The 25,114-nt window shown below is 45.2% G+C and overlaps 5 protein-coding genes across 8 annotated transcripts; 2 read left to right on the top strand and 3 right to left on the bottom strand.

Moving 5' to 3' along the window:
- Positions 1-1,666: 1,666 nt before the first annotated feature.
- On the top strand, positions 1,667-3,814 carry LOC111065617 (laccase). The gene is made up of 2 exons (XM_041594987.1): positions 1,667-3,484; positions 3,548-3,814. The coding sequence occupies exons 1-2, from the start codon at positions 1,667-1,669 to the stop codon at positions 3,788-3,790; spliced, it is 2,061 nt and encodes a 686-aa protein (XP_041450921.1). The 3' UTR covers positions 3,791-3,814.
- A 125-nt stretch (positions 3,815-3,939) lies between these two features.
- Positions 3,940-5,749, bottom strand: LOC111065626 (lipase 3). Its single transcript, XM_022353884.2, has 3 exons — positions 5,549-5,749; positions 4,756-5,481; positions 3,940-4,690 (listed from the first exon to the last, which is right to left on the bottom strand). The coding sequence occupies exons 1-3, from the start codon at positions 5,702-5,704 to the stop codon at positions 4,289-4,291; spliced, it is 1,284 nt and encodes a 427-aa protein (XP_022209576.2). The 5' UTR covers positions 5,705-5,749; the 3' UTR covers positions 3,940-4,288.
- A 246-nt stretch (positions 5,750-5,995) lies between these two features.
- LOC111066159 (lipase 3) lies at positions 5,996-7,945 on the bottom strand. The gene is made up of 3 exons (XM_022354611.2): positions 7,785-7,945; positions 6,982-7,722; positions 5,996-6,911 (listed from the first exon to the last, which is right to left on the bottom strand). The coding sequence occupies exons 1-3, from the start codon at positions 7,941-7,943 to the stop codon at positions 6,519-6,521; spliced, it is 1,293 nt and encodes a 430-aa protein (XP_022210303.2). The 5' UTR covers positions 7,944-7,945; the 3' UTR covers positions 5,996-6,518.
- A 3,617-nt stretch (positions 7,946-11,562) lies between these two features.
- Positions 11,563-23,215, top strand: LOC111065695 (sodium-coupled monocarboxylate transporter 1). 4 transcript variants are annotated; one of them, XR_005968188.1, is made up of 10 exons: positions 11,563-12,465; positions 14,408-14,567; positions 17,280-17,345; positions 17,414-17,465; positions 17,527-17,594; positions 17,655-17,809; positions 17,865-18,114; positions 18,198-18,578; positions 18,639-18,811; positions 18,872-19,126. XR_005968188.1 is itself a non-coding variant. In XM_022354027.2 (10 exons), the coding sequence occupies exons 1-10, from the start codon at positions 11,957-11,959 to the stop codon at positions 21,133-21,135; spliced, it is 2,085 nt and encodes a 694-aa protein (XP_022209719.2). In that variant the 5' UTR covers positions 11,565-11,956; the 3' UTR covers positions 21,136-21,190. The 4 variants fall into 4 exon arrangements, 3 of the variants coding, with proteins under 3 accessions (XP_022209741.2, XP_022209719.2, XP_022209730.2); XM_022354027.2 differs by lacking the exons at positions 17,280-17,345; positions 17,414-17,465; positions 17,527-17,594; ... (3 more) ...; positions 18,639-18,811; positions 18,872-19,126 and adding exons at positions 19,280-19,345; positions 19,406-19,457; positions 19,528-19,595; ... (3 more) ...; positions 20,623-20,792; positions 20,862-21,190 and having other exon boundaries at positions 11,565-12,465; XM_022354038.2 differs by lacking the exons at positions 17,280-17,345; positions 17,414-17,465; positions 17,527-17,594; ... (3 more) ...; positions 18,639-18,811; positions 18,872-19,126 and adding exons at positions 15,204-15,269; positions 15,375-15,426; positions 15,504-15,726; ... (2 more) ...; positions 16,625-16,812; positions 16,877-17,161 and having other exon boundaries at positions 11,566-12,465.
- Positions 23,157-24,774, bottom strand: LOC111065701. The gene is made up of 2 exons (XM_022354072.2): positions 24,004-24,774; positions 23,157-23,943 (listed from the first exon to the last, which is right to left on the bottom strand). Exons 1-2 carry the CDS (start codon positions 24,647-24,649, stop codon positions 23,348-23,350), a joined length of 1,242 nt encoding a protein of 413 aa, XP_022209764.2. The 5' UTR covers positions 24,650-24,774; the 3' UTR covers positions 23,157-23,347.
- Between the last annotated feature and the right edge of the window lie 340 nt (positions 24,775-25,114).

Here is a 25,114-nt window from a genome sequence, read left to right as displayed (position 1 = left end):
ATGGTATTTCCTACTCAGAATTATACTGGCGAGTATATTTACATAGTCGGAGGCACACATTTTTTTCTATATCCAAAGTATTGGACCAATAACCGAATGGATAAAGCATCCCCACAACATTATGTGCCCACCACCATGCATACCCGCTTTAACAGAATACCTGGGTCGTGAGAAGTAGTATTAAAATGCCTTATATGAAGTGCCCCAACAAATATAAGCCCATTTACCTTAGTTTCATATGACTTTAACACATTTTTGTAACTTGGACGACATAAATGCACCTTCGCGAAATTTACTCGGTTTCTAAACTTTTTTGGAAAGTAGTGTTATATTTTTTGAGCTATATGACCTTTTAAATTGACATCAATCAGCCTATTCCTTATAGTACGACTACTAACCCGTGCTTTAAGATCATTTTTCAGATCTATCAACGAGAGAAAGGGATTTTTTTTGGATTTTCGAACAATGCGCCTGTCGAAATGAACCCATGTTCCGGGCTTTCATACGCGTGTGGTTCGCTATTTTTTGTAGTAAATCGAAGTAAACACTCTTTTTAAATCCATTTTAGATATGTGTGACCATCTGACCTTGTGTGGCCCTCAGTTTTTAGATTTAGGATATGTTTTTTTTAATATCCCTACAATATACTCCACGACCCATTCTGAACCGAATAATAACAACAACAAAAACGGTATCCTTAGGAATAGGTATTTCATATCTTCTTTTGTCTTTTGGCGATAATATATTACCTATATAATTCGATTTTAACCGTTTTATTACAATATAAGAACAAAATTGGAATGCGTTTCTATTATTTTTTCCAAGACAAAAACGTGATCTTCCTACAAATTAGTGTACCTAGCTTATAATTTTTACGAAAGGAGCCCCAAAGAGAATCCAAAGTAAACACCCATTATCCTGACACTAAGCACAGTTGTTTTTATTCAAAAAATTTGCTCCAAAAATGAAATATTTGGTTTCAAATTTGAATGCGCATGCCGTTTCTATTATTTTTTCCATCACTGTATATCTACATATAGATTCTATACAAATAGTGTGATTATTACGAAATTCTTAAAGTTATTACGTCATGCGAAGTTATTGCTAATAAGCCAACAAATATCAACATCAATATCAATGTTGACACAATATGCTGCAGCCTGCAGAAGAGTTTCATTGGAATCGCTGGGAAGCACAGGGAAAAGTCAGTGCTATACTCTGCCTGCAATAATTATACGATCGCCATAAACATTTTTGTAGATCAGCGACACAGAAAATTGCACAAATTTTAGAGCACCAACCTGCCTGCCGTTTATCTTTGGGAGCTGAACATGTTCAAACAGACAGACAGACAGACAGCAATGCCATGCCCGGTCGATGATCCATTCTATGCTGTAATCTGCGCGTGGCGGCCTCTATAAAAATAATCTTCAGATCTAGCAAAGTTTTTACCATCGTCTGTTATCCATTTGGCATGTTGGTTGGGGTCTTTCATTTCAATTCATTGCAATGGGAGGGGGCCTGGGACTTGGACTTATCAAATTCTGCTCAGCTTTAATGGCAGCTACGTGCAGCGCATGCCCAAAGGTCTTGGGGGCGCCCCCAAAGCAAACTTTCTTCGCACGTTGCATTCAACGCTTTGGACAGTTGCTTGCCAAAGCTCAAGATGTGCGTACGCGAAAGTAAAAGTTTTCCCAGCCACTGGATTATTATTTTCTTGGTTCTGGGCTTGGCCCAGGCCTTGACAGAGGAGGAGGCGGCTCTCCCAGAGGATATCGCAGATCCTCTGTTCAGCACAGATGAGGCCAAGTTCGATTGGCCGTGGGCGCGCAACAAGACCACCAAAGGCACACCGGCGGGCCTCAATTTGAAGAACGACTACACACAGATGGACATTGGCAGCTTCAGTGACTTTGACCGTCATCCGTGCCGACGTGTCTGCCAGCAGGGCCAGTCGCAGAGCTGCTACTACCAGCTGGTGGTGCACAACTACCAGAGACTGGGACCCGAGTGCCAGCGCTGCCAGTTCGATGAGCGGGCGTGTGCCGCGGAGCACTGCATCTATGGCGATGGTGTGGCCTCGCCCGTAATGGCCGTCAATCGAATGATACCGGGTCCGTCGATCGAGCTGTGCGAGAACGATTCTGTGGTGGTGGATGTGCTCAACTATCTGGGCGAGGCCACCACCATGCACTGGCATGGCCTGAATATGGTGGGCACACCGGAGATGGATGGAGCGGCATTTGTCACTCAGTACCCGCTGCAGCCGGGCGAGGTCTATCGCTACGAGTTCAAGGCCGATCGGGGTGGATCGCTGTGGTACCACAGCCACATGGGCTGGCAGCGGGGATTCGGTGTGGCTGGTCACCTGATCGTACGACAGTCGCGTCAGGCCAATCAGCACGCGCATCTCTACGACTACGATCTGGTCGAGCATGCGCTGATGGTGCAGGACATCTTCTACGACCGCGAGCTTCAGACGGTGCGAAATATTCTCATCAATGGCAAGGGCAGAAATCATCTGAATCAGCTGCCGGATAACGACAACCGACACCGCTACGAGCGTCTCAGGGTTACGCCTGGCTATCGCTATCGCATGCGAGTCCTGCTCAATGGGATCTCCAACTGTCCCGTGGAGTTCTCCATCGAGGAGCACAAGCTGCTGATCATCAGCACAGATGGCAACGACATTGAGCCCGTGCTGGCTGATGGATTCTTCCTCACCTCTGCGGAGAGATTCGACTTTGTGCTGGAGGCCAATCAGTTGGCCACGAACTACTGGATCCGTGTCCGTGGCTACGAGCAGTGCGAGGGTCGCAAACTCTATCAGGGCGCAGTGCTCAGCTATCGGGGCGCCACACGCACTGAGCAGCCACGGGGCAACATTTTGCCCACAATTGCCCCACAGAGCAGAGCCCTGGATGGTGTGGATAATCTGCTTAAGCCCACAAATAGCTCCGAGCAGAGCAGAGCTCTGGATGAGGGCCGCGTGCTGGTCAACGATTATCGCATTGTGGCCACGATTGCCGCCGGCCCGGAGGCCTTTCTGCGTCTGGCCACGGCCGAGAAGGACAACAATGTGGGCACTGTGGCGCTGCGTTCGCTGCAGCCTGTTCCCTGGCCACGCAACACCAGGTTCCTCACCTACTACTCCAGTTTCAGTCTCCGCCGGGCACCCAATGGCGAGCTGCTCTTCCAGATCGATGAGATCTCGTACATTCCTCCGGGCATATCCCTGCTGCAGGGTCGGCATCTCCTCCAGGAGGGTGGATACTTCTGCAATCGGAGTTCCCTCGCCGCTCAGGGGCGCAACTGCCAGCAGGATGTCTGCGAGTGCCTGAACGTAATCCGTATGCCTGCCTACCGCCCCATCGAGATGGTGGTGGCCAACTACATGACCAGCACGCATCCCTACCACATCCATGGCAACTCCTTCCGCCTGGTTGGCCAAGGTGTGGTCGGCAATATTGATGAGCTTCGCAATGTGAGTATATCCACACAATGAATCCTCCCATTTCGATTAATTCCAAACCGTTTCCCTTCACAGATACAGAATCTCGATCGGCAGGGACGTCTACCGCGCCTGCCAGATCACTACCATGCGGTGGTCAAGGACTCGGTGCAGATACCCGGATTGGGCTACATCATTGTACGCTTCATTTCCAACAATCCCGGCTTCTGGCTGTATCACTGCCACATCGAGGCCCACGCAGTTCAGGGCATGATGGCCGTGCTCAAGATCGGTGAGGATCACCAGATGAAACGAGTTCCGGCTCGTGTGCGGTGTTAGTTGTAGAAAAGTTATTTCTCATAGCTACCATTTAATGTTATTTAATTTCTTTATTTCTATAAATATAAATATAATTATATTTATTTATTGCTTGTGATTCTGATAGTTTTGGAGCTCCGAATGGTGTCAGATAATTCGGTGATTTTTAATAAATATTTGGCAAGGCTCCTTGAGGCAGAAATGCAGATGGGATACAGCAACATGGAAATCAGCAAAATTTAAGCCAAAGTGGCTAGCCACTAGCCATACACAATTGATAAGAGAGCGAAACACTTTATAAATCAGAGGACTCTTCAATATTGCGTCTATTAAATTGGCTAGAAAATGTATTATCTTAACATTTCTTTTTTCCATTTCTCGACAGGTTGCTGTCGTCTATTTTGCCTGTTTAGATTAATTTTCGATGAGAGGTTCAATTGCTGTACAAACATTTGCTTAAGATTGGCGAGCTTATCAAATAACTTAAAGTAAAATCTTACAGATAACACAATAACTCAATCAAGTAGCACTGTTCTCCTTCTCCTTCTCGTATTGCTGCATTATGGAAATCACGGGCTCGTTAATATACACACGAACTTCGTTGTTTAAGGCAAAGTCGCCGTGATCCCACATCGGATCCAGCATGCGGTGCATAAACTTATTGGGCAGACGCTCGCTCAGTGCCTCGACATCTTCCACGGCGACCAAAGCATCGTTGTCGGAATACCACAAGTGAACATCTGAGGTGATCAGCTCCACGGGGTACTGCGGTGGCTCCTCCGAACCATAGATCTTTAAATTCTTCTTGGGGCCATAATCGAATTGACGGAAATAGCCAGACTGCTGCTCCTGGAGGTAGTGAAGCATTTGATCGGTCGAACAGCCCGCCGGATGAGTAGCCAAACCATCTGGCATGGCGGTCTACGGGTAGATTGGGAAGCTTTCAAATCAAAGTAAAACGAATTTTTGGATTTCATGTTACTTACCATATTGACACGACCAGCGGTGTAGATCGACTCTATGGCATTTACGCACAGCGGACGCAGCAGGAAGTCAGGCTCACACAGGTTGAAAAGCAGAGCCATGAGGAAGTCGTTGTGGGGCAGGAACTCCTGGGAACCAAACAGCTTTGCATATATATTCTGATGGCCCAAATAGGGACCCAGAGCCCGCACCAATTTGTTTGTCAGATGCGTCATGATCGCCACCGGGGCAAACATGTGAGCTGTCTTGATTTTCCCATTGTACTCCGGCCGGGAGGACATCAGGGCAAAGAACACCGTCGTTCCCTGGGAGTGACCCACATAGTGGATGGCCTCCTGTCCCCTGCCATTATCGGTGGACAGCGCATAATCGATCATGGCCGCAATATCGTAGATTCCAATCTCGTGCCATGTGAACTGCCAGAAGTAGGGATGCTTTGTGGAGAGCTTCGTGTGGTTCTTGGAGTAGGTGGTGCCGCGGCCATTGCCCATCCAAACGTCGTAGCCAGCATCGGCCAGCAGATAGGGTAGGCCATCATTAGGTCCACACAGGATCCAGGCATCCGAGCAGCTAGTCAAGCCGTGCTGCAGCAGGACAATGGGACGCTTCTCGTTCTGGTTCTGAAGCTTGTGGGAGTAGGGTATGCGAAAGATCCCCAGGATATAGCCGTCATCGGTGACGACATTGTGATGTTCGGCTGGATAACCGTGAGCGGCAATACGATCGGCCTACGGGTGGATCCACCAGTTAATAATTTATCTCAGGAGTAATTTTTAATCTCTAGCATCCACTTACAGTCGTCAATCGATCCTTGAGGCCGATGTGTGCCTCTGGGTTATCGTATAGCTGGTAGAAATCGACTGCCCCCACCGGCTCATCTAGTGCTGCGGCATAGCTGCCCACGGACAAGCAAATCAGGATCAGTAACTGCCTGCAGATCGGGTTCATCATGGTTGGGCGATGGTTCGTTGAATACTGAGTGCTGGCCAACGTAAGGCTTTCAGCTTTTGTAGCAGTCCCAAAGTGGTTCGATCTCAAGTAGCTTTAGCTATCAAGATGTTGATTACATATATGTATATATATATTTGGACTCTCGAGATTATGCACCCATAAGGAGCAAAATCTACTTAAAAGCTACACAATTCGGATTAGAGAAATTAAACATATATGTATTTAAAATCAAAATAAATTCCATGCTTTTCCATGCATTGAAAATCCCAGTTGATTATTATGAGTGGGTAAAACCCTCAGAGTATTATTGGGTACTATGTAAACTGACAAAATAAAACCATATATGCCTATGCCATAAATCTAAAATCCTAATTGATGTATTCCGAAAATTGTGTACATTTTTCGAAGAATTACTTGCGTCACCTTCGCGTACTTATCGGCAATTAAAGCCACTTGAAGAGTCGTGTGATAATCCACAGAAAATACCCCCCATCGAAAGTTGTTGTTGTTATTATAGATTAGTGAGCAATTTATAGATTTTTAGGGGGGATGCAAAGGCAACTACCTATAAACTTTACGGCATGTACTTTCTAATGCAAAAATTACTATTTGATTAGAAAAGCCGGTTAAGTCGGTTATGATCCAATGAATGAAATATTTATGTGGAAGCAAGACCTTGTTCACCTTAGAAGTGGATCTACTTGTGGGTGTCTAAGAGGCATATCCGTTCAGTTCATGATAAGATTGCATTTATTCTGATTTATATTAATAGCTAAAACTAACTAAAATATTTAATAAAATATTTAATCCATTATCACTGTGGGTTTTCTGCTTCGTGTGCACTCATGATGGCGATAATTGGATCATTGATGTACTGGCGCACTTGCCAGTTCATGGCAAAGTCCCCATGATCCCACAGCGGATCCTCCATATGATGCATCTCTGCGTTGGGAATTGTCACGCTCAGGCGGAGAACATCCTCCACGGCGGCCATCTCATCGTTGTCCGAGTACCACATGTGCATTTCACACGTGATCTGCTCGGTGGCATAATCAGCGGGTGTATTCGTGCCGTAAAATTTCTGATTCCTCTTTGTGCCGAAGTCGAACTGGCGAAAGTGTCCGGACTGGTGTTCCTGCATGTAGTGCAGAATCTGGTCGGTTGAGACGCCAGCGGGAAAGGCACCAGCCAGCAAAGATGAAGCGGTCTATACAGTTAAGAAGTAAGCATATTAGAAAATCATAACTTAATTAGAGGATTAAATTTGATGGCCCTACCGTATTGGTTCGTCCTTCTTTGGATGTATCATCATCGCTGCTGCTGCTGCTGCTGCTGCTGCAGAAACCAGAGACCACAGATTCAGGACGGCAAACGTTGTACATCAGCGCCAGAACAAAGTCATTGTGGGGCAGGAACTCCTGGGAGCAGAAGAGCCGCGAGTAGGCATTGTTGAATCCCAGATAGGGGGACAAGCTGTTCACCATGAAATCATCCATGTGATCCATAAAGGCCACCGGGGCCAGCATGTGAGCTGTCTTGATCTTGGCATTATACTCCGGCCGCGAAGACAGCAAAGCGAATAAAACCGTTGTGCCCTGCGAGTGGCCCACATAGTGGATGCCCCTCTGTCCCTTGCCGTTCTCCGTGGCGAGCGTGTAGTCGATGGCAGCGGCGATGTCGAAGTAACCAATTTCGTGCCAGCTGAACCGCCAGAAGTTCGGATGCTTCGTGGAGAGGGAAGTGTGATTCTTGGAGTAGCGATTACCCCGAGCATTTCCCATCCAGACATCGTAGCCGGCATCCGAGAGCAGGAAGGGAAGGGCATCGTCGGGGCCCAGGCTGGGCCAGCCATCGGAGCTGCCGAACAGTCCGTGCTGGATAAAGGCGATGGGACGCTGCTGGTCCTCGTTCTGCAGGTTGTGCGAGTAGGGAATGCGGAAGACGCTGACTATGTAGCCATCTTCGGTGGTCACATAGTGCCGCTCCGCTGGATAGCCGTGCTCCGTGATGTAATCGAGCTGTGGCAACCGAGAAGGTTGAGTACTCGACAATTAAATGCCACTTCTCTGTGCATAGTTACCGTGGTGGGTGCAGTGGCCAAGGACAGATGCGCATCGGGATTGTTGAACAACCGATAGAAGTCGGTAACCTCCGCTGGGTCCGCAGGAGCACTCTGTCCGATTGTGCCCAGGCAAATCCATGCCAAAGCGAAGTAGACACCGATGTGAGATCCGGACATATTTCTGCTGAACTACAGAAAATGCGCAGCGCGCGCTCCCTTTAAAGACTAGCGCCTTGGACTCGATTAGTGGGCTAATCTCTTTTCGATAAGTATAGTCAACATTAGCCAATTAAATGGGCATAAACTGAAGTGGAGGACCACCCATAAACTCTCGCATGGGAATACCCAAAGCGACATAACTTGCAGCAAGCAGCGAAGAGAGTAATTAAATTACTCTTTGCTGGATGGATTTTTTCTCTAATCCGAATTTTATAACTTTTAGATTTTGCTCTTTATGGATCTCGGCAGTCTAAATATATATAATCCAACCTATATATTCAAAATGCATATCTGAGACTTGAATACATTTTACTCCTTGAAACGATTGCGTTATGTTCTTAGCAGCAACTCTAATCAACTTTGCCCAACATCAGATCAAACCTCCATTCACTACATAATCGACCAGAGGAACGCATGTAATATTTCCACTTGAGCAATTGCTGATTGCGAGTGAATGGATTGGCCGGCCGGCCAGCCAGACAGGAGAGAGAATAATGCATATTCGAGCATTTCATTACCATTTCACTAGTTCACAACCCAAACATCTCTCCGAGGGCCCAGTCGATAGCTGTGTGTGTGTGTGTCTGTATCTGAGCCGTTCAATTAGGCATAAAAATCCCCGGGTGGATATGCTAAAACGAAAGGAGAAACAAGAAGATAGTCGGGCTTCTGATGGCTGCATGCCAAGTTCAAGGTCATGATTCGAGTGTTCTGACTCTCGATTTGCCAGCCAAACATGGATTTGATTTAATTGGTCTTAATTTGTGGGCCGTCTAATCAATTGCCATGCATGGTTCTTGTCGAGCCGAGAAATATCCGTGCGATTACTTAATTGGATTAATTTTAGTGTACAATGTAAATGGTAGGCTGGCAGTGCATTAATTCACTGATCACTGAGCACAAGCGAGTGCCTGCTATATTTAGTTTGAGATTAAATCACTCTCCGCCACTCTCCGGCCACTTCTCTCTGCAGTCAGCGGAAAGTAGAATTACAACACAAACACAAACTGAAACGAGCAGCGAGGCGTGGCAAATAAAAAAACACACGGAAGCGTTAAATTGGCTCAAGTGTGCCCAAAACAAAACGAAAACCAGCAGAACAAAAATGTATACAGCCACACAAGAAGCGAGCCAAACAGTGCCAAAGTCAAGGCAAACTGCACACAAGGTTTGAGCAACAACAACAGCAGCTGCAACATCCAAGCAGCAGCTGCAGTCATAGAGAAGAAATATCAGAAAAAGTAACTAAACAACCATGTGGGTGGGTTCTTGCTCTTAACCCTTCAGTTTTGTATTTAAGAGTTTAATATTTTTATGCACAATTTTTAGCTGTTTCAAAAATATTACCCATAAACAGAATATCCATAAATATCAGCGGACAAATAATTAAAAACGCAGCGTAAATTCGGCTGAACTTTATTGATCAATAAAATCACAATAAAAAGAAATTATCCAGCAATAAAAGTGTTTTAATTTAATAAAGAAACAGATAAAGAACAGGGCAGGGAGCACTGCCAATTGGTTAAATTTAAGCTAGTATTTGGCGCCAAGTCATAAAGCCAGAAAATTTGTGGCTCGCAGACAAATTAAGTCCAGCCAAAAAAGGGTCAAGAGCTGGTGCCGGATTTTCGGTCATTATTTTGCATATGCTAAACACTGGTGTTCCGTCTCGCTTTTACTGATTTTTCCTTCATTTTTTGTTTGCCGCACAAAAATAATTAAATTTTGTAGCACTTTGTGGCCTTTATTTTCTTTGGCGCCATATTTGCATTGTGTTTTTTTTTTTTTTTACTTTTATTGCGGCTGCTACTGTCCCGCTATCTGCGCGTAATTTCTGCTCTTTGAAGAGATAAGGGGGCATATACCATATACTAGTAGTAGGTACTACTTTAGCCGTTTGTGTTTACACGAATTTATGATTTTAAGTGTATTATCTTTTTTTTACAATTATTACATGTTCATCCAGTCACTTCTTTTGGGTGTAATGTTTGCTTGTTAACATTAACGAATAGTGCTTGTATTTTGTTGAGCTTTATCTATGGGGCTGGGCCTCCATTAAAATCTAATTATAATATGTTGCAACTTTGGAAGGGGAAACCAAACTTTTGCAACTGTGCTAAAGGCTTGAAGTTGATCTAATTGTTATATATTGTTCTAATGGCAAATGCAATTAAGTTTTTGTCTAATCATTTAAGCTGCTGGTAATTTTCTGCCGTCCATCCTTTCAGGTTCTGATGTCCCAACCAAAGGTTAACTCTGCAAAAGATTACCCCAAAAGTGGAAGTCACGTTGTGTGTGTATGTGCATTATTTAGGTTTCTCAAATTGAATTTCACCTTCCTTCCTCGCACACTGAAACATATATGTATATAGTTCCTATATGTAATTGTCAAAAATCAATTGGTGCGCTTGGAGCATGACTGCAGCTGAGACTGTTTTAAGTTAACACAAATTGCTGCACAATTCGCAGGCATATAACTCTGCTATTGTCCGCCCATTAATGTGCATTAAAACCAATAAAATAGAGCTGAAGCAGTAAATGGATTCAAGGCGAGCACGCGTACAAGTGACATCGTTTCCATTCACTTTGCACTTGAGATGGGGTACAGTCAGCCAAGAGTGAAACCTGCCGCAGTTTCACAGTTTCACGCGCTGCTACTGCCAGTCGGATGTAGCCAATTTGGGCATTTGAACGGTTAGCTAACTCTGTTGGCCATTTTCAAAATTCGATTTGTGTCGCATCCTGTTTCGCCGCTTAACTCAATTTGCTGGCAGAAAAATGCCCCCAAATGGACAATATCCACTGCAAAGTTGTGGGCGTGATAATATTTCCCCGAACATTTAATTCAATTTAAATTACGGTCCCGTATTCAACACGCATAAGTCATGCCTTGGCCTTGGCCTGGCGCATTCAGCAAATACTAAGCAGCTCTTGAGGGTCGGTCTAATCTTCGACAAATACAATGTCTCGGCCAACACTCTGCTACATGGATCAGCTATCCTTAACGCCGTTGCCCATATCTATCTCTCAGTTTTGTTCCCAGGTGTTGCGATAACCAGTAGCCACTCGTTAAAACCAAACAGTACTCGTAGCCAAGTGACGTACCAAGTTTTGGTTTTTTTTAATGGAATTTTACCCTATTTTGATGTTGTAAAACTAGGATTTAGATATCCAAACTTTGTGGGTATATTGCATTTATATATATTACCGAGCGTCGGGCATAAAGCCGCAGACACGCCACGTCCGTGTACAAAGGAAAGTAATTTACAATCTGGCAAATCTAATGGCAGACGCATCTTAAGTACACGCGGCACCAAATGGGGGGTGTGCATTTGTCTATCTACGAGCATTCGAGCGGACCACAGTAGGCCTCAGTTGCCCAGTGTCGCGACTGACATACCCCTGGCAAATTAGGTGATAAAGCTTTACACAAAGCCTCAGACAGCACGATACAAGATTTGCGTGAATTATGAGAGGGGGGAGGTTGGTCGGTCGCTGCTGATGATGCTGATGCTGCCTACTGCTTTGCCATGGAAAGTTGATAAGATCTCTGGTGATCTCTAACGCCAACTACCGTCGAATAATTGAGTTCAGTGCTCAGTCGTGATTTGGAGCAGCCACTTGTGTGTGCTCTCGTCTAAATTGAAAACGATCTGGTCGCCGTGTGATCGTAATCCTGACACTCAAGGATCTGCGGATCGTGTGGGATATTTTTTCATTTACTTACTTACTTATTAAAAGTCGACTGAAATCAAATTTTAGCTCAACTTTTCAGCATATTTCTATGTAGCTTAAAGTGAAAAGTGTTCTGTTAGTACTAAAAAAAAACCCTAATGAAAAATCGAAACCGTTTCGCAGTGCCAAACTAAAACAAAAGTAATCAAATCCGACGGCATTAAAGTGAAGCGATTGAACGCGGCTGGAAGTCAATAAAAATAAATCCATAAAAGCAACTTGTGGTCCACGAAATAATGTCAGCCACTACGAGTCCAGTGGACTCAACTACTGCCACTGGCAGCCCCACCACAATAACCTCCACCGCCGCAACAATGACCAATGCGATTGTGAAGACAGTGGAGGCCATAATTAGCAACACGGCGCCAGCAGCCAGTCCCAGCTCTAGTGCCCACCCAACGCCCACTCAATCGTCCACTTTCGCATTCACTCCCACGACGACAGCCTCCATGGGCGGCCCGGAAGAGAAACTCAGCGTGAAGGATTTGAGTCAAACGCTGCAGCACTTTGGCATCGTCGACTATTTGGTGTTCATAGCCATGCTGGCGGTGTGCGCCGTCATCGGGGTCTATTTCGGTTTCATCGAGAAGAAGCAAAAGGCCAAAAAGAAGAAGGGCCAGCTGGACGGCAAGGATGGGGCTGGTGCGGCCGGAGTCGAGGAGCGACGCGGCTCGGAGGCATTGGATTACCTGGTGGGCGGTCGTCAAATGAAAGTGTTTCCGGTCGCGCTGTCACTGGTGGCCAGGTGAGTTACGGTTAAAGCTCTATGTAAATGTTAAATTGGCTTTGGCCACGTAGCTTTTTTTTTTTTTTCCTTTTTTTGTATCTGGCTACAGGATATGTGACACTGCTGTTTAATTGCTTTTGACGTGACCAGGAACGATAGAGATTGAGGTTGCTTCATGTTTGCGGTGCCCGGAGATTTGATGGGCTTTCTTAAAGTCAATTGCGACTCTTTGCTCTCTTTAAGTCTCTTGAGGGATAATCCTTAAAATTAAGTGGCATGCATTTCCTTGAATTTTGATATTATTTGGTTTATTCTAAATGAAATTCAGGCAGCCATTTTGAGGGACTTTAAGGGGGGATAATCTCCTGCAAATTGATGAGGATGTGCGTGCATTCACTTGAATTCTGAAATAATATTTGCACAAATTATCGTAATGGGCTTGGCTTATCCCTGGCAAATCAATCTAAATAATTTTTTAGCAATTTTCCACATCGACCAAACGTGCGTATACGTAATCTAAGCAAAAGACCAGACCAGACCAGACCATCTTCGTCTGGCTGTACGGGAATTGTTTGGCCAGGGCAAACAGAATAACATTTTATTTAAAAGTTTTCTTTACAAGCCGCCGGATGGCGTAAACAATATTCATTGTCAGGGTCAAGCCTATTATGGCCAAAGATGATGATGATAATGATGATGAGGATGATGCGAATAAGGGCCAATGCTGATTGTGCTGATATTGAAATGGCTTGCGGAACTTTTGGCAAGTAAATATGTATATGTACGAGTGTGCGAGAGTATCTGGCGTATAAATACAACTTAACAGCTTTCTGTGTCTAAGCCAGATTGAAGTTATTTAAACTTACGCCCGCCGCAAACTCAAATAATTTGCCAAAATTACTTTTTCTTTGGCGTTGCTATTCCTATTGTTGTTGCGTTACGGCGGTGAAGACTGACCTTGAATGCCAGAACTGGAGGGACTTTCTTTGACACGTTTTTGGTCAAGCACCTTTCGAAGGGTGCGGCCCTTTTGTCTTAGGCGTGTTTGTCGCCGCATTAATGACCCAGGCCGACAGGTCCTGGTCTCCGAAATACCATACCGGCTCTCTCTAGTACTTGGTCATTTGCCTTGGCCTTCCTTTCCTTTTTTTTTTTTTTTCTTTCTTGGTGCTGACAATTGTTTTGTGCGCCTTTTATTGTTATGGCATTCTATTTGTTGTCGTTTGCTTTTTGCAACAAATTCGGCCAACGTGCTTTGAATCACAATTACATGGCCCATCATTTTTTTTTGGTTCTTCTCTCCTCTCAAAAATGTCCTTTATGGCAGGGATACTTTTTTTCAATTTTTCAAATACGAGTATGCCTCCCTGCGTGAGATTTTATTTCGGTGTATGTGTGTCTGCATACTTTAACGCCGCTTGTTATCAACTTTTAATGGCATTTCTCTTTTGGTTGGCAACTTTTTTTGTTTTGGTTTTCTGCTCTGTTCTGGCAAATCATTTGTTTTGTGGCCGAAATTGAAATGATGATTGTTATGGACATTAATCATTAAAATCAGATTACGGAATGCACGGCCAGCGAAAGTTTTTCTTTCGCCCAATGCGACCAGACAGAATGTTAGCTCGATTACCATTTGAGCCATATTGCTGTTGTTGGTCATAATCCAATCGATTTGCTGTTAAGAGAAGAGCTTAGTAAATGTTGGCTGAATTTTTCCTTAAATTTCTTTCACCTTCTCGACAAACTTTTGCCGAATAGCTGCCGAAGTCGAATCAAGCCTAAGCTTAATTTAATTAAAAATTTATTAATGGAAAGCTGGAAATTAAATTTTGGGCCAGACTAAAAATAAACCTTGATCAATCGGTCGTCAATTAGGGTTTATCCATTTATGCTTTATGCTTTGGCCATAATTAGCCGTGACTAATATTTTCCCTCTCTCTCTCTCTCTCTCTCTCCACAGCTTCGTTTCGGGCATTTCTCTTTTGGGAACTTCGACGGAAATCTATGTGTATGGCACACAGTACGCCTTCATTCTGGTTACCCTGGCCATTTCGGGCGCCATCTCGTGGTACATCTTCCTGCCGGTGTTCTGCAACCTGCAGCTGACATCCACCTATGAGGTAAGCTGCACGTTCTCCGAATCGATGGAGTTGCTTGTGTCTGCATGTAACATATTAATTCAATGGTTTTTGAGTGCCTTCTGTATTCTGTATTTTCTCTAATACTTGATGGCATGTTATTGTCTAAGTAAAATTAAAGGGAAAACGTGTATTTCAATGGCATTCTTTGTGTGCCAAAAGCAAAGCAGAGCTAGAGGCAGTGGCAGTGGCAGAGCCAGCGTGCAATCAGCTGAAAGTATTTTTTGCCCTCAGTTTATTTGCATGCCGTTGCAATAACATTGGGTGGTATGGTGTAGTGTGCTCTGTTCTGTACCGTTGTTGTTTTTCGAATAGATATCTACGAGGGTATGGGGGCGCACAATGCCCAGCTGCAATAAGCCAGAACAATACCAATTGTCTCGACTGACATACGGAAATTTCGTTGCTGCTGTAGCTGGTTCCTGGTGTAGTCGTAGATTATAAGTTAGTGCAGCCAACATGGCGTATGGGTAATATTCGATTATGTATGCGCGACGTAGCCGCACAGCCACATGCTATGTGTCGGTTTACGTGTGTATGTGTGTCCGTGTGGGTAGGACAATGTTTTATTGTGTTAACCAAATGCCGAAGAACCAATGGAAAAAAAAATATTTACAGTACTTCGAGATGCGCTTTAACAAATCGGTTCGACTGCTGGGATCCACCCTCTTCACCTGCTCAAACGTAAGTTGAATACAATTTTAAACTAAAAAAATAGAAGTCAGTAGTGCTCACCGGAAGTAAATCTTTGTGTATTGACTTCACTTCTTTTGCATCTCTTTTCTGTAGATGATCTGGCTGCCCATTGTCATCTATGTCCCTGCCCTGGCGTTCAATCAAGGTAAGAGAGAGCTGCATTTAAAGTGTGGCAGTTACTCGTGCTAATACTTGTGGTTGCCTTTTGTATAATTTGTACAGTAACTGGCATAAATATACACATCATCACACCCATCGTGTGCGTCATCTGCATATTCTACACAACTGCCGGTGGCTTGAAGGCCGTTGTCTGGACAGATGTCATCCAGACCATCGTGATGGTGATCGCCATTTTTTTTGTCATTATCAAGGGCACCATGGATGTGGGCGGCCTCGGTGTGGTTATCCAGCGCAACTTTGACAGCGGGCGTCTCGAATGGCCGGAGTAGGTGAAATTTTTATTTTAATTACTTAAAGAATTCAATGACAAAATTATTACTTGTTGGATAACTTCAGCTTTTGTGTGTTGTACTATTTGACAGACTGATTCTCATTACTCTTTATCTCTTGCTATGTCTCAAACAGATGGACTTTCGATCCCAAGGTACGCATGTCCATGCTGGCCATGATGGTGGGTAACGTGGGACACAACGCCTATATGTTGGGCTGTAACCAAATAATTATACAACGCTACAATTCACTGCCCGGAAAGAAGGAGATGGCCCAGACAGCGTTGATTTTTATTATCGGATTGACGGTACTGAATGCCGTTTGCCTGTACAACGGACTTTTGCTTTATGCCACATATTTCGACTGCGATCCGCTGACCACGAAGGTAGGGTAAAACTGTTTGGAAGACATATTGAACATATTTTTCATAGTGTGAAATTTCTTGCAGTTGGCGGTGGCCAAGGATCAGTTGGTGCCTCTGCTGGTGGTGCAGTCACTTAGCTCTTTTCCTGGAGTTCCCGGTATGTTTGTGGCTGGTGTGTTCAGTGCTGCACTCAGTTCTCTGTCCACGGGGCTCAATTCACTGGCTGCTGTCTTTCTGGAGGATTACATCAAGCCACTGAGAAAGAAACCCATGACCGAGCATGAGGTGGCCATCACAGTGCGCCTCTGCACGGTCATTATAGGCGTCCTGTCGGTTGCCTTGGTCTTTGTGGTCGAGCGCATGGGCACTCATGTGATGCAGCTGTCCATGACCATTGGTGCGGTTGTCAATGGCCCGCTGGTGGGCCTGTTCGTGATGGGACTGCTGATCCCAAGCATTAACTCAAAGGTCGGTATTCCTTACGAAATCCTTGAGTCAAAATAAATAAACGATATTCTTGTTTGTTCAGAGCGCACTATTGGGCACCGTTGTCTCGTTCGTCTTCATGGCCTGGCTGTGTCTTTCGGCCCAGATGGCTGTCACCTCGGGGGAGATGCAGTGGGAGACCAAGCCGGTGAGCACCGATGGATGTACCTACGAATTCGAGCGTCCGTTGGTGAGCCCAGCAAATGCCACCATTCCAACGGCTGAGCATACGTAAGTTTTCCGTTTTATCTTCTGTAGAGCATACAAATTCTAACCTGAAAAGCTATTTTTACAGCTCCCTTAGTATTGGCGAGCAAATCTATCATGTTTCCTTCATGTACTACTCCATGATTGGAGCCGTTGTGTCAGTGGTGGTTGCCCAGCTGGCAGGCTTCTTCTTTGGCCGCAATACCCCCGAAGATGTGGACCCCGAGCTGCTCTCCCCCTGCATCCGAGGATTCTATAAGACCAACTATGCCAGCGTTCAGCTGGAAGAGAACACCTTAACGAATTTCAATGAGAAATCTTAGAGCCAATCTCTTGCCATGTACTTACTCAATAAAATTTACTATTAATAAGAGCATGACGTTTGAATTATCATAGGTCAACCATATTTGCATGAGACTAACTTATGTTTAAGTGAACATTGTAACGTACCTATAGCAAAAGCATACAATCGATCATTTGAATCACTTTAGTACTTTCAATTGCGCTATGGTGCTGGCATACGCAATTTGGGTGCTGTGCTCTTCATAGTGGATACGGTAAGCATATTAGTTCAGCATTTATATGACACAAATCTCACTCTACCCGCACTCTCTCTCCCCCACAGACGATCTGGCTGCCTCTATGCATGTATATACCGGCTATCACCTATAGCCAAGGTGAGTTAGATTGTGCTCTGTACACTACTATTTCCATTATTGCTTGCGTTGTTGCTTTCAGTAACCGGCACTGGCATATATGTAATTACGCCAATTGTGTGCATCATCTGCACTTTCTACACGTGTGTGGTGAGGCTTAATTAAATTTTGCTACCCACTTGTCAGTGTGAAAGACATACCTCATTACAGGGTGGATTGAAGGCCGTCATTTGGTCAGATGTCATACAGAGTTTCGTGATGTTCGGCTCCATTCTGGTGGTCTGCATCAAGGGAACCTACGATGTGGGCGGACTGCCTGTTGTTTTGCAGCGCAACGAGGACAGCGGTCGTCTTAATGTCCCAGAGTGAGTCTTAATTTTGTGTGTGTTTTACTTAGTATAAGATTATTCCTACTATCAGATGGACATGGGATCCCACTGTGCGATTGTCAATGTTGTCTGTGATTGTGGGCGGCACTCTGCACAAGATGCAGTCTTCGGATGTCAATCAAATCTCCATTCAGCGCTTCCTCTCTCTGCCCAGCTATGAGCATGCGAAGCGTTGCATGTTGGTTTTCACATTGCTGCTGATATTTCTGTTGAGCTGTTGCAGCTACATGGGTCTGGTGTCCTATGCCGTTTACCACGACTGTGATCCCATTAGCACCAAGGTAATCAAACTTTAAATCAGTCATTAATTCGTCTTAAAGTAGATATTAATTGTTGTATTTTTTTTTTGTTTCCATTTAATCAGCTGGCCAAAGCTAGTGATCAGCTCCCTGCACTGCTGATGATGCGCACTCTGGGATCGTTGCCAGGTCTGCCCGGACTTTTTGTGGCCGGTGTCTTCAGTGCCGCACTTAGTTCCCTTTCCACGGGTCTCAATTCCTTGGCGTGTGTGCTCACATAGGATATTGTGCAACCCTTGCTGAAGAGACCCCTGACGGAGCGTCAGACTGCGTTTTGGCTGCGTGCGATAGTCGTTGGCTTTGGCTTCTCGTGCATTGGGATGGTCCACATCGTGGAAAAACTGGGCAATGTGGTTCCACTAGCCACAACCACAGCGGCCGTGTCAATGGGTCCACTTTTGGGCATTTACGGCATGGGCGTGTGTCTGCCATGGGTCAAAGGAAAGGTAAGTTATGCCCTGGAATATAATTTAATTGTTACTTTATTTTGATGTTTTGTTTGCCAGAGTGTCATGGTGGGTAGCCTGGTGTCTTTCCTGGCCCTAGCCTGGATATGTGTCCATGCACAGCTGGGCCAAATGAATGGGCAGATTCGTCATCCCAAGATGCCCGTTTCGGTCGAGGGCTGTGACTACACCTTCGACAATACCACCGTCTTTCAGACCATCCACGATTACACGTAAGTATAGAATCTCCATGGGTTCACATTTGTCATCGAATATTTCTATATCTCCTCTAGTCCCTCGGAGCGTAATCTCTACCATTTATCGTTCCTCTGGTACACTGCTTTGGGCGGCGTCATTTGCACAGTTGTTTCGCTGCTGGCTAGCCTTTTTTTCGGCTGGGAGGACTTGTCTCAAATGGATCCCGCCCTGATCACGCCGTGCATGCGTCGATTCCTGCCCAACAAAAACTACCAAGCCGTACTTATGCAGGATCTGTTTAAGCGCAAGGATTGTGATGCTGAGACTGAAAACGATCCTTAAATTGAACCAATAAAGATTTATTATTGCGCTCTGGCTAAACGACTTTTATTTTAATTTGTTGTATCCATTCGTGCACTTTTCATTTGATCAATTCATCCTGTAAATACGCATTCATCGATATAATCTATGTTCTTCCTTCTGCTTGATTTATTTCTTTGTAGTACTTCGAGCGGCGTTTCGACAGGCGCATCCGCATCTTTGGATCATGTCTTTTTGTGGTGATGAATGTGAGTAGAAGTTCTGTCGTGATTATACGCCCCATAACTAATCAATTGAATCAATCTCAGATACTTTGGCAGCCCATTTGCATATATGTACCTGCCCTGACTTTGAACCAAGGTGGGTTAAATGGATTGATCCTGTCTTACTTATACGCATACGAGCATATTGTCCCCTTTTCACTCCATAGTTTCTGGCATAAGTGTGTCCAAAATAGTGCCCGTGACCAGTATGGTGTGCATTTTATATACCAGTGTGGTAAGTACCCAAACACCTCGCTCCCATATAAGTTTCGCCAATGATTATGGGTTTTCAGGGTGGCATAAAGGGCGTTGTTTGGACAGATGTCATTCAGGGCTTTGTGATGATTGGCTCCATGGCTTTTGTCATCATCAAGGGCACCTTGGACATGGGTGGCTTAAATGTTGTGCTCGACAGGAATCGTCAGTTCGAGCGTCTGGTGGGTCCTGAGTAAGTTTAACTTTTGGCGTGCCACCTAATCTGCAATGTTTTATGAGTAAATCTCTTTCAGCATGACCTTAGATCCAACGGTGCGAATGGGTGTCTTTGCTTTGTTTATCGGTGGGGCCTTCTTCAAGCTCCAAGCAAATGGCATCAACCAGGCCATTGTACAAAGATATCTGACCCTGCCAAACTTCAGAGCGGTTAAACAGGCAATTGTATTATCCCTAACCGGCTTCATGATTGTCCTACTGATGTGCGTGTACATTGGAATGCTGGCATTTGCTGAATTCTATCACTGCGATCCCATAACGACTGGTGTAAGTAGAGATTTTTGCGAGCACATACAATAAATTATGCTATCTTACTTATCTTACAGTTGGCCCGTGCCAAGGATCAGGTTATACCTCTATATGTGATGAAAAGTGCTGGAACTGTTCCCGGTCTGGTGGGTCTGTTCGTGGCTGGAGTGTTTAGTGCTGCACTTAGTTCCCTTTCCACGGCGCTCAACTCGCTGTCGGGTGTGATCCTGACAGACTTCATAGAACCGTTCCGCAAGAAACCCCTGACCGAGCGTCAAACCGCCTTCGTGCTGAGAGGCGTGGTTGTGGTCTTTGGTCTACTCTCAATGGCCAGTGTTCCGATTGTGGAGAAACTTGGCCTAGTCATGCAGTTGTCCTCGACAGTGGCTGCCATCACTTGCGGTCCCCTCCTGGGCGCCTTCAGTGTGGGAATGCTGCTGCCTTTTGTTAAAACTGAGGTTTGATTTACCCATCTGTGCTTTAGCTCTGCATTATTTGACAGTTTTCCCTCCCCATTGAAGAGTCTCCTCACTGGCATCTCGTGTGCCTCCGCCTTCACAGCTTATATTGTGGTTAGAGCTCAGATTGCCATATTTACTGGCCAAATGACATGGCCCACGAAACCTGTCTCTGTGGAGGATTGCGACTATCTGTTCGATCTGCCTGACAACTGGAATGTCACCACACCGGCGTATGTAATTGTTCCGAGTGGGTGAAGCCAGGCAGGAATTTATTTTAATGTTCCCTCTGTCCATTACAGAACCCCAGCTGAAGCCAAGAGCTTTAGCCTGCATGAGATATCATTTTTGTGGTACACTACAGTTGGCTCTGTGGGTACCTTAGTCGGATCGCTGTTGGCCACCCTGTACTTTGGGCGCCAGGATCCTCGTCTGGTGGACAAGGAACTGGTTAGCCCTGTCCTGCGCAACTATTGGTACGGCAAATACGAGAGTGTGGCCTGTGATGAGAAAACGGATCCGGCGCTCCACGAATCAGTGACACAACCAAAGCTGGAGCTGGCTGACAAATCCTAGCAATAGTCATGCGTTTTTAACATACTCAATAATAAATTTATATCCTATCCACCAATGCAGTTCCAGTAGTTTTTCTTAGATTTAAGATTTGTTTTTGTACCTAATCGAATGCTGAGGCTTGACTTTTTTTAGCTAACCTGCAAAGTCAACTTTCTACTGGATATAACCCCTTGCTATAATCAGAGATTATTTAGACCTGGCGAACCAATACTTATACACACTCATTCTTTCAGTACTTTGAGAGACGTTTTAGCAGGCGAATGCGTTTATTTGGAGCGTCCCTGTTTGTCCTAAAAGCGGTAAGATGATCAGCAAAGGGTCCGCAATTGAATATCTATTAAATGATTATCCAACTCTTCAGATTGTGTGGCTACCCATAGCGGTCTATGTTCCGGCGCTTACCTTCAATCAGGTGACTGGAATTGGGATACACACCATCACACCCATTGTGATCATCATTTGCACCTTCTACACCTGTGTGGGTGGCCTCAGGGGCGTTGTCTACACCGATGTGGTACAGAGCGTCATCATGTTTGGCTCCCTGATTGTTATCATGATCAAGGGAACTTTGGATTTGGGCGGATTCGGTGTTGTCTGGCAGCGTAATCAGGACGGTGGACGTCTCAACACGCCTGAGTAAGCTGATCCCTATATCAGGCCAGGAATACATTCCCATTCAACGCTATTATTTTTGTATCGCAGTTGGACTATGGATCCCACCGTACGGCTGAGTGTGTTCTCTGTGTTTGTGGGCGGCGCATTCTTCAAGCTGCAGAGCACTTCCATCAATCAGGCCACTGTGCAGCGCTTCATGTCGTTGCCATCGCTCAGGCACATCAAACAAACCCTTTACACCTTTACCATTGGTCTGATTCTGCTCTATTGTGGCTGCATCTACATTGGTTTGGTGTGCTATGCCACCTACTACGACTGCGATCCCATGTCGACAGGTGTAAGTTTTACTCATTAAATTGCAAGCAAAAGAAAGTCATCAGTTGGCCTGTGAATTTGATGCTAGTAAAACTTATATTTTATTTAGTTGGCTGGACGTCGGGATCAGCTGGTCCCGTTGCTGGTGATGCGCGTCCTGGGTGTTTTACCAGGCCTGCCGGGACTCTTCGTTTCGGCTGTGTTTAGCGCAGCTTTAAGTTCACTCTCCACGCTGCTCAACTCTTTGGCTGCCGTGATATTGGAGGACTTTGTGCGGCCGAAAATGGGAAAATCCATGAAGGAGAGTCATGTGGCACTGACCATGCGTTTGGTGGTAATCCTCTTTGGCATTAGCTCTATTTTTATGGTCTATGTGGTGGAGAAACTGGGCATGGTGCTGCAGTTATCCGCGACACTCCAGTCGAGCTTGTACGGGCCCATGTTGGGCGTCTTCACCGTTGGGATGCTAATGCCTTGGGTGGGCGAAAAGGTAATTGAAACAGTTGCAAATTTAATTTGTTTCATAATGATTTCCTGGTTACTTTTTTGTAGAGCATCTTTGTGGGCAGCGTTTGTGCCTTTTTAACCATGGCCTGGATAGCAGTCAATGCGCAAGTTGCCAATGTCACTGGCACCTTCAGGCACACAAAATTGCCAGTCTCCGTTGAGAACTGCGACTATGAGTTTGATATGAATCGCTATCTCAACTCAACATTGGAACAGTAAGCCTTCATTCGTCTATGGACCATAAGTTTTGTATAATGATTTCAATTATTATATCTTATTCAGGGAGCATCACAGTGGATCCTCTGTGTATCACGTTTCCTTCCTGTTATATGCCATGTTGGGTGCCCTGCTCACAATAATTATCTCGAACCTGGCCACATGCATATTTGGTCGTCAGAATATCAAGGATGTAGATGAGCAACTTCTTGCTTCATTTGTTCAACGTTATTTGCGAAAGAATAATTATTATGAGAGTGTGGAGCTGAAGAAGCCAATGAATGTTTCCTAATGTACACCACAAAGTCTAGAAATTTGCCTACAAATTAATTGCTGATAGGTGCAATCGAAATAGTTTTTACTTCTCCAGAGAAATTTTCCATCTTTCCATTCTCTTTATTAAAATATCTTTATAATTGTACGATGATTTGAATACAAACTATGACAGACAGTTGTATGGCAAAAGAAGGATATGGTGCCATTTCTGATCCCTTCTCATGCTATACAACTGGCTGCCATGGCAGATCTGTGAACTTAGATATGGACAAAATACTTTATGTTATTCCAAATGCTCTACGCTGGAGCCACTCTTGACGCATCGACGTGTGGTTGAGTCGCTGCGTAAGGTTGGCGGATAGGCAAGGACTGGGCAGGGAGCACGTTGCCTGCTGGACTGCCGGTTGGGCCTTGCCTTTAATGACTGCACTTCGGGCTGCATGGCACGGTTAATGCCGTTATTGGATACGGCTCGCTTCGACAGATCAGGCATGCTGGCGGCGGGCATTTTATTTTGCAGGCGTGGCACGGACTGTTGCCTAGAGGGTGGCCTAGACGGTGGTGCAGGTCGACATGTCTTGCATTCGTCCTGCGTGTAGGGCTTGCACATTTCGGTGTGGTATATGTGACGGTTTTGTTGCTGCCACAACTGATGCTGTGGCCCTCTCATATTGGGATCATTCTCCTCACTTCCACAGGTGGACCGTTTCTTCTTCCGTTCTCGTCCCCGCTCCTTCTCACTATCTCGTTCGGCTTGGTGGCGCCGTTTGTCCATTTTGGCTTGGTTGAGGGCACGATAGTGCACCGTTTGGTTGTCGATTAGCATTTGTGTGACGAACTTGAACTGGTTCAGGTTCGTCTCGTTCTGATCGTCGATTTCTGCGGGGCCAGAGTGAAGAGTTTTGCGTATTTTATTGAGAGTCAAACAAAAACACTTACTGGCGTTGATGTCGCGAAACATTTTGTGTAGCATCTTCTCCTGGCGCAGCATCTCCGACGACAGTAGCTCCATCTTTGCTATGGACTCCTCAAAGCACTTGGTCACCATACTCTGCACGGCTCCCTGCACCGTCTCCAGGACATTGTCGTGAATGATGCTAAAGAAGTCGGCGAAGGATTCCTGCAGCTCTTGATTCGGATCGTCGACTTGTACATTTGCTTGTCGCTTGCAATGTCGGTCCCTAACCATGTCCTCGCCTGCCGGTACGCGTGCATGCTTTTTAGTGTGCCCCACGGACTCTTTGCTGACGCACACCACTGCGGGCAATTGAAAGGCCACGTTTCGTCTGGACGAAGTCGGCTTGAGGGCTGATGGAGGTTTATATGCCATATTTTTGATGCTGCTCGACATTGGCAGCTTTCGCTTGGGACGCTTGCTGTTGACGCTTCCCTGATATCCCGGTCCCGGCCCAGAGACGTCCGCGTAGCGCATTCCCTGGCGAGGTGTTCCACTTCTGCTAAATGCTGCCGATCGCTCCGAGGGCCGGCCACTGCGTGGGTAGCCGTCTCTGGGCATGTACGGTCGCCGCTGAATGTCAAAACCTTGCTGTTTGGTTGATTTGGTAAAGCAGTAATTTGGAAACATGACTTCTTTGACAAAAATTTAAAATATTAGTAGTATATCTGTATGCAGTTGTCACTTTCATCGATTTTTTTTCATTACAATTTTTTTTAATTTGGAAATTATTAGTTTACTTTATTTTTGAAAGGTAACGCCAAAATAAGTTGAATGATCGTTCCAGTTGGATTTGGTTGAGACGGGTTGGTCAGAGTTGGCTCTGAGTGGTAGCTTTAAGGGGTTTATTGGTTCATACAAACGTCAGCTATGCCAGATCCATAAAAGCATACTTCGAGAGGATATACAAGCCTAAAATCTTAAGCCCTTTGTGCAGCATTTCTGATAGTAGCTATTTATTTCGTATATTTAATTTCTGTTGGCCATTTTCAGTAATTATATAATTAAAAGATGAAATGTCAATGCTTCTAATGCTCTCTTCTCGCTCTTCTCCATTTCCTGTTCGTTGTGGAACATTTCAATTAGAAGTTGACA

Source organism: Drosophila obscura, unplaced genomic scaffold, assembly GCF_018151105.1.
Source record: "Drosophila obscura isolate BZ-5 IFL unplaced genomic scaffold, ASM1815110v1 contig_4, whole genome shotgun sequence".
Taxonomy (NCBI): Eukaryota; Metazoa; Arthropoda; class Insecta; order Diptera; family Drosophilidae; genus Drosophila; species Drosophila obscura.
This window is presented reverse-complemented; position numbering and strand designations above follow the sequence as displayed.

Excerpts from the sequence above, each read along its gene's own strand:
- LOC111065701 (XM_022354072.2), bottom strand. The coding sequence starts at position 24,649 with ATGTTTCCAAATTACTGCTTTACCAAATCAACCAAACAGCAAGGTTTT. Across the intron at positions 23,944-24,003 it reads GTTTCGCGACATCAACGCCA|AAATCGACGATCAGAACGAG; the intron begins GTAAGTGTTTTT and ends CTGGCCCCGCAG.
- LOC111066159 (XM_022354611.2), bottom strand. The coding sequence starts at position 7,943 with ATGTCCGGATCTCACATCGGTGTCTACTTCGCTTTGGCATGGATTTGC. Across the intron at positions 7,723-7,784 it reads TGGCCACTGCACCCACCACG|CTCGATTACATCACGGAGCA; the intron begins GTAACTATGCAC and ends CGGTTGCCACAG. Across the intron at positions 6,912-6,981 it reads AAGAAGGACGAACCAATACG|ACCGCTTCATCTTTGCTGGC; the intron begins GTAGGGCCATCA and ends TTAACTGTATAG.
- LOC111065695 (XM_022354027.2), top strand. The coding sequence starts at position 11,957 with ATGTCAGCCACTACGAGTCCAGTGGACTCAACTACTGCCACTGGCAGC. Across the intron at positions 19,458-19,527 it reads TGCCCTGACTTTGAACCAAG|TTTCTGGCATAAGTGTGTCC; the intron begins GTGGGTTAAATG and ends TTCACTCCATAG. Across the intron at positions 19,809-19,869 it reads GAGCGTCTGGTGGGTCCTGA|CATGACCTTAGATCCAACGG; the intron begins GTAAGTTTAACT and ends AATCTCTTTCAG.
- LOC111065626 (XM_022353884.2), bottom strand. The coding sequence starts at position 5,704 with ATGATGAACCCGATCTGCAGGCAGTTACTGATCCTGATTTGCTTGTCC. Across the intron at positions 5,482-5,548 it reads TCAAGGATCGATTGACGACT|GCCGATCGTATTGCCGCTCA; the intron begins GTAAGTGGATGC and ends ATCCACCCGTAG. Across the intron at positions 4,691-4,755 it reads CCGCTGGTCGTGTCAATATG|ACCGCCATGCCAGATGGTTT; the intron begins GTAAGTAACATG and ends ATCTACCCGTAG.
- LOC111065617 (XM_041594987.1), top strand. The coding sequence starts at position 1,667 with ATGTGCGTACGCGAAAGTAAAAGTTTTCCCAGCCACTGGATTATTATT. Across the intron at positions 3,485-3,547 it reads ATATTGATGAGCTTCGCAAT|ATACAGAATCTCGATCGGCA; the intron begins GTGAGTATATCC and ends TTCCCTTCACAG.